Source organism: Mustela nivalis (assembly GCF_964662115.1).
Source record: "Mustela nivalis genome assembly, chromosome: 14".
Lineage (NCBI taxonomy): Eukaryota > Metazoa > Chordata > Mammalia > Carnivora > Mustelidae > Mustela > Mustela nivalis.
Window position 1 is genome coordinate 73,568,605 of NC_139033.1, and position 7,232 is coordinate 73,575,836.

General features: G+C 54.9%; 1 protein-coding gene across 1 annotated transcript; it reads right to left on the minus strand.

Annotated features, from left to right (window-relative positions):
* Positions 1 to 565: 565 nt before the first annotated feature.
* TMEM200C (transmembrane protein 200C) lies at positions 566 to 6,404 on the minus strand. Its single transcript, XM_082698247.1, has 2 exons — positions 6,270 to 6,404; positions 566 to 3,372 (listed from the first exon to the last, which is right to left on the minus strand). The coding sequence occupies exon 2, from the start codon at positions 3,276 to 3,278 to the stop codon at positions 1,362 to 1,364; it is 1,917 nt and encodes a 638-aa protein (XP_082554373.1). The 5' UTR covers positions 3,279 to 3,372; positions 6,270 to 6,404; the 3' UTR covers positions 566 to 1,361.
* Between the last annotated feature and the right edge of the window lie 828 nt (positions 6,405 to 7,232).

Genomic DNA, 7,232 nt, shown 5'->3' on the forward strand with positions numbered 1-7,232 from the left:
GGTCAAAAGAAAGTAATAGCACCCTCGAGGTTCTTAGCCCTCACATTCAAAGGAAGGGGGGGATCAGAACGTACCTTCTTTACTGTTCTTGAAGAGTAACTAATTGACTTTCAGTAAAACCAAGTGTGTAACCCATCTACCAAATTATTAAAACATTACCTTTTCAGCCTATGTAGGCCATGGATTCAAGATCATGAACTTAAAATCAAAACCAAGTAAGTCAAATCCAAGAGGATGAAAAGGGGCCATTAAGCCTGGTGCTCTGTAAATTAATACTTTGAGGTAAACTTAGAAGTATTATAGAAAATTACTATTTATTTGATGTTTCATTCTATTTGAAAGAGAAACTCCCAAATGTTCAATACTACCCTATGTTTAAAAGTTAAAAATCTTCTGTAAATGGATCGAGTCATGATAGCACTGAGCGCGTTGGGGGAGGACAGCTACAATCATAGTATAGTGTCATAGCATAATATTTTAGATTTACCAGCTGAACTGTTAAATGCTTGATGTGTATTAGAGGCATTAGTTCCAAAGCAAAATGAAGCGATATTATGTTTAACTGTTTGTTTGGAAACTTCTTTTATTAAAAAAAGTTTTTTTTTAATAATGCTATTTGCAACACAGGTGTGATAATACTCAATATTGTGTACTTGATATAGTGAATTTAGGAATGTAACAATCCATCTAGATGATGCCCATCCCCTCCTCCATTAGACACCCTAGTAGCAAAATGTAAATACCCTTTTAAAAAATAAAGAGGCCTTTGAGCTGTTGGAGCAGAATAGGGCGGGGCAAGGAAAAGTGCTCTTTCCTGACAGACTCTTGCTTCTGGCTTTGACTTCATTGAGTAAGGGCAGTTCTCAAAGAACTTCGACAAACCCTTCCATGCTCCACAAAAGCACAAGAGAAGGAAAGCTTGTCATTCACAAGCAGCTATGGACAAAACCAGAGGCACAGGACAGGGTTAGGAAAATGAGGGGGAGGAAAAAGTTGGAGTAAAGTGCACAGTTACTGTCAAAAAAATATATTATTTTGATCCTAAGAAAATTAAGAGAATTTCATCTAATGAACTAGATTGCTGACCTTTTAATACATTTGGTTTTCATGGAACATACAATCACCATCGGACATAAAAGACTAGTTTGCTTTTTAAAAAAAATTGCTTGGAGTTATCTACAGGAATCTTGTGAACGCATTTCAGGGATAACATTCTGCAGCTCTTTGGGTATTGGATGATTTCCTCGGGTAAGTCCACAAGGAAATAGGGAAATGTTAAATTCACGGATTCAAGTGGGCATTCCCCCAATCCTCTGATTCCTTTGCCCACCACTACCCCCCTCCCCTCGCTCCTTCTTTTCCTAAATGCCAGTACTTTCCAGTTCTCCATCCTCTACCCCTATGGCATGAGACCGGGAAATCATGAAGAGTTTCTCCTTGTTTGTAAACTGCCTCTGCACCGGCTGAGGTGACTGGCCCGCGGGTGGCCCTTGGCTGGGATCCTCGGGGGGCCTCTGCTGCGCCCCCGGGGCCGTGGGGACCTCACAGTCTGGACTTTTACTGGCTACTGCTTCCACAACCGACTCCAAAGAGGTGCCAGCCTCCCGCAGTGGGGTGTAGCCCTTATTGCAGCAGGATGGGTCATCCGACTGGGAGCTCCGCGAGTCCGGCCTGGCAGGGGGCGAGTCCTCCAGCCGCAGGGACCGGGAGGGGGAGGCAGCTTTGGCCAGAAGGCTCGAGTCCAGCTCCGCGCTGCCCGGGGAGGGCGGGGGCTCGGGGGACATTGGCGCCCTGTAGTCCGGGAGCCCGCTGGTGCTGCGGCGCCGCAGGGCCGCATACCTGCCGGTCCTGGGCAGGCGGCCACCCTGCCCCCTGGCGGTGTGCGCCGCCGCCGCGCCCTCGGGCTCCTCCAGCTCTCTGGGCGCCCAGCGCGAGCCGCCCGGGGCACCACGGAGGTCGGTCAAGCTCAGGTCGAGCTCGCCCCGCGGAATCTCTCGGGAGCCACGTTCCCCAGGCGGCCTCTGCCAGCTGCAGCTCGCGCCTTCCGCGTCCCCGTCCCCATCCCCGGCGCCATCCCCGTCCCCGTCGCGGTCCCCTTGCAAGGGTAGCAGCGCGAAGGCGCTCACCGAGGAGCCCACGAGGGAGCTGGCGGTGCTCTGGCGCCCCCAGCTCTCGGGTGGGCTGCAGGGCGCCGGGCTGCCGCTGCTGCTGGCGGCCGCGGTGGCGGCGGCGGCAGCGGCCACCGCGGCGGCGGCAGCGGCGGCGGCCCGGCGACGGCTGGCCACGCCCGAGCGCTCGCGGTAGATGCTGTACACTGCTTCCGCCAGGCTCGGGGGCTCCCGCGGGCAGCGCGGGGACGAGGCCAGGTCCGGCGGGGACGCGGCGCCCTTGGCCCCGCCGCCGCCCCCGCCCAGCGCGGCGGGGTGGGGCCAGGAGCCCCTGGCCAGCATCGCCCCCGCCCCGAAGGCGTCCCCCGCGCTGCCGCCGCAGCTCCCGGGCTTCAGCTCCAGGCCCCGCGACTGCACGTAGCTGAGGAAGCCGTTGAGCGGCGGGGCCCCGGTGGGCGCCGAAGCGGGGGCGGAGGACGAGGAGGCGGCGGCAGCGGCGGCAGCCGCGGCGGCAGCCAGGTCTTTGGCGCGGAGACTGTGCACGTCGATGACGGTGGAGTAGAGGTCCCGCAGGTTGATGATCTTGGTCTTCTTGTCTCGGTTCTCGTGGAGCACCGCGTTGGCGCAGATGAAGAGGAAGATGCCGATGCCCATGATGAGGGGCCCGAAGACCTTGAGTTTGTCAGAGTGCAGGTACCCGGAGAAGATGCGGAAGAAGAAACCCACAGACGTGGAAGAGGACGAAGGGCCGGCGGACCGCGCGGGAGGTGTGCTCCGGGGCGCCCCCACCAAACTCGAGTTGACACCCCCCGGAGTCCCCAGGTGGTTCCTGGACCGGTTTTTGCTGCCACTGCCGCTGCTATTGGCCGTGGTCGGGGCGCGGTGGCCGCTGCCTGCGGGTGGCAGCTGCTTACCCCCTTCCCTGTTGGTCCCGTTGGCCTTGGGCCAGTAGCCCACGACCGCCATGGCTATGCCCACCAGCAACACCAGGATCCCGCAGAGGGCAATGAGCCCCGAGATGGAGCACAGCTTTAGCTTGCCTTTCACCACCACCACATCGTTCTTGCGCCTTTTCTTGGCTTTCCGCTTGCGCTTGGGGACCTGGGTTGGGGGGCGGAGGGGATCCTGCTTTCTGGCGGAAATCCTCAGGAGGCCGCCGGTGGCTATCATGGTGAGCCAGAGCCCTGCGGGGCTAGTCTCTGTGGCAGAGGCTTGTGTAGTGGGGGCGCCAGCTGTCCACTAGCTGCTCCGCCACCTCCTCCTGCTGCAAAGCAGAGGAAGACAGTCAGAGGGTATAGGCTTGGCTGCAGCAACATCCCACGCTCTGCAAACGTCCCGCTCCCAGGTCCCACCACATGTGTGCCACCCCAGGGCTACCCACTAAGTGAGGTGCCGGCCGCAGGGACCAGGGGGGTGGGGTGGACGGATCAGGGCCCAGAAACGCTGTTGCAGTCTTTGATAGGAGGTCATAAAACAATTTGAGAGAACTCCTTCTCCCCCCCACCACCTTCCCACACACATTCTGTAGGTGATATTCCAGCATTGCTGATTTCAAATCCTCCCAGCTGGCAGCCGAAGGAGTGCTGACCATTAGTAGAAACCAAAGGTGGGGACTCAAAAGTGGTGGTTGAGGACTTTCCTGGCAAAAAGCCTTTTTCCCTTTGTCCTATTCCTATGGGAATCAGAAGATTGCCCAAGGGAGCTGTACAGGAGGTTCAAGTCTCTAAGCAGAGGAATTTGTCAATGTTTAGCCCAAAGTCACCAAAACAGTCACAGAAGTTACTGTTTTATAATGACAAAAGCAATTTCCATCACTGGATGAAAATTAAAGGTCACATACTGGCAGGCAGACGGCTTATTTACTGCAGATAATTAATAGAGAGTTCATTTCGGGGAGAACACCAGAACTACATCAGTCTTCTGGCAATAAATCCCTTCACAAAGTTGTCTCCCACTTACTCCTGTTCCTACAGCTAAAGGCAAGCAGCATTTCCCCTCATCTCTCTTTTGCAACATCTGGACAGCTTCTTGGGGTGGAATATTTAGTTTTAGGTAACTGGTTATGTAACTGAGCTCTTCCTTCTGGCCTCCTCTCCTCCCTCAGAGGAACTCCCTTAAAGGTATCCTGTGCTAAATCTCATCAGGGACTTTGAGAAGTCCCCTAGAATCTCTAAAAGAAAGATCTCCCCCCCCCCTTCTGTGGGAAAATTACAATCTTAAAAGAAAAGAAAAGGGTGGGGGGGAAAGCCACTCTATGATAAGAGCTTTCTGACCCCTTATTAATGTGCCAAAAGCACTCTTCAGAATCCTCATATTCAAATGAGAAGGCAATTAACTAGGTATAGCAGTCTACATAATAATCATGATTTGTAGAATGACATCTCCCCCAAGTGAGAGCTTGTTTTCTTCATCTTTCTCTCATGAGGTCATTTTTAGAAAGGGAGGGTGGCAACAATCAATGCACTATCCTATAGGAAGTTTAGTCGTTTATAATAAAGCCCTGTAGGTAAATGCACAGATGCGTCTTTGTTAATATCTGTGAGCTTCTAAAAATTTCAATCCTGCTGGATCCCCAGAGTAAAACATTTTCTGTTCCACTGGTTGTATTCCCTCCTATAATAGAGATGCTAAAATTAAGGGCATTGTATGAATTTGAAAGGCTCAGATATCACTCACAAGCCTTTTGGTATTTTATCCTTTATGAAATAATTCATGTTTTAGAATAAATTACCCTTTGAAAATGTGGGATTACTTAGGAAGAATTTTGCTTTTAATTGGTGCCTGGGTAAAGAGCTTTGGCTCTTGATCCCCTCCATTATATCAATATAGGCAGAATCTTTTCTCCGCTGGTGGCAAAGCAGACAGTAATCAGTTCTTTACAATGTTTGCGAGTCAATGTCTCCTTGGAACTTAGTTGGTTTTCAGTAAAGAGAAATACGAGGTAGGTTAGAGAAAGGGTTAGTAGAGAGAATATATCTATAAGCCTTTAAAATTTTGTTTCAAGAAGAGGCTGCACCAGTAAGTACAAACAGATTGTAAAAAAAAAAAAAAAAAGTAGCTACTGTTCATCTGTCATCCCCCAAAATAAGCACATTTATTGTGTAGTTGTAACACAGAGACTGCTGTTTTAAGTGATCCCTAGACTGTAGTATCTTAAATGCAATAATCTGGAGATCTGCAGTCATTTTAAGGATTCAGGAGCCAGACATTTTAGAAAGAAACCTAGACTCAGTTGGCCGGGTAGCTCTCCCAGAAGAGAGAAGGGCTAACATTTTCTTGGGCACTGATAAGGTACACCAGGGTGCTGAGCATCTTTGGGAAAGAAGGCACCCACATGTATGCCTCCTCAGTAAGACAGCCTTGGCTCTGGGTAGACAGCACATCAGGAAAACTGGAATGGATTTCAACAATCGTTTACAGATCTTAAAATTAGTTTAATAGCTAGTAATTAACTCCCTAGTTTATTATTCTTTCAGCTCCCTTTAAGGCTGAACTCCTTTATAATGTATTGTCATCTGACCTGAAATACTGACAAAAGTCAGATGGCAAGGAAGACCCACCTTTGAGGCTTTTCTTTATACATAATGAAGGGAAACAAACTTGGCAGTCGAGGTTGGCTGCCCTTGCAATTTACTGCCTGGTGCCGGTCTTTCCGTGGTTAAGGAATGGAGGATGGGGGAAGCAAAGGAGGGATGTCTAAAAATACAACTGCTTCCAAGAGAGACATTCAAGTTCTCGGCTCATGATGGATTAAGCCCCACTCGGCGTCTGAGGCTCCCAGCCCACAGGCTGGGAGCGCCCTGCCCTGCCCGGGACTCAGTGCAGGTTCTCGACCCCCCACTCCCTAATGGGCAGGACAGCGAACCCCTTGCCCTGCTATTTGGTCTGCTTATTTATGTTGGAGTCACATGAGTGCAGCAGCTGGGAGTCCGCCTCTGGAAAGAACACAGGCAGGAGCGAAGTGAGGGCAATCCTGAGCTCGCTTTTCCTGGGCAGCGCATCCCATGCAGCCCGCCCAGGAAAACGACGCTGCCGGAGCTGCAGCAGCCCGGGGGACCCGGGCTCGGGGCCGCAGGGCTGGGGAGGGGCAGCTCGGGGGCCGAGTACTCACAGAATTGCTCAAAATGGCAGCACTATAAGCAAACAATATCGCTCACTTACCCGGGAAGGCTGGGGCAGCTCCGGGGCGGCGAACGGGCGCTCGGGCGACACAAAGGAACCATGGAGAAACTTTTTCAGCCCGAGCCGACGGCGGGGCGCAGGGACAGCGCCTCGGGGCCCACCAGGAGAGCGCGGCTCAGCAGCCCAGCGGGGGCGAGCGCCCGCCCCAGGTTCGCAGCCCCCTCCGCGGCTGTGGCGGGAGCCATTTCCAAGAGTTTCCAAGAAGTGTCAGGTCCTCCGCTGCCCGCATCCTGCCTCGGAGCCGACCTCCCCGCCGCCGCTCCTCCTGCGCCTCCCCGCGAGCCCTGCCGCGGCGCTCCCGGGCCGGCCCCAGCGCCTCTTTTGTGCGGCTGCGGCGCGCCGGGCTCCGCCGGGTGGAGTTGAGCCCGCGGTGGCGGCGGCGGCGGCAGCGCCTGGCGCGGCTCGGGGCGGCCGGACTCGCGGCTGTTGCTAAGAGACCGGAGCCATGACACAGGGAAATTGCGGCAGGATGGCAGTCGGTACCCGGCCCGACTCTGCTGCTCGGGGGCGCACCCGCCCCCCGCCCCGCCCCCCGCCTCCTCCACGGCGCTGCTCCCCCCCCCCACTCCGCGCCGGCCTCCCTGCGCTCCCCCCCTTCACTTCCTCCGCAGCCCGCCGCCGGTGCCTTCGGGGGAACCGTTTCCCCGAGGACGGGGAGGCGCTGGTGGGGGGGGGCGAAGTGTGGCGGGGGGCGAGGGGCGGGGGGCGGGGCGCACCTCGGCCTCGGCCTACCCCGCCCCCGGGGCGCCCCGGGACCGCCGCCGGCCTTGGCCCGGAGCTTTGTTCTTTTCCCTCCAACTACCTGTCTGAGCAGCGGGCCGGAGGGCGCCCAAAGGAAGGGCCGGCACTCCCGGAGGATCTGCCCGTCAGCGTCCGAGGGGCGCTCTGGGGCGCGAGAGGGGTCAGCGCCCGCGTCTCCCGCCCTCCCGCCCTCCTGTCCTC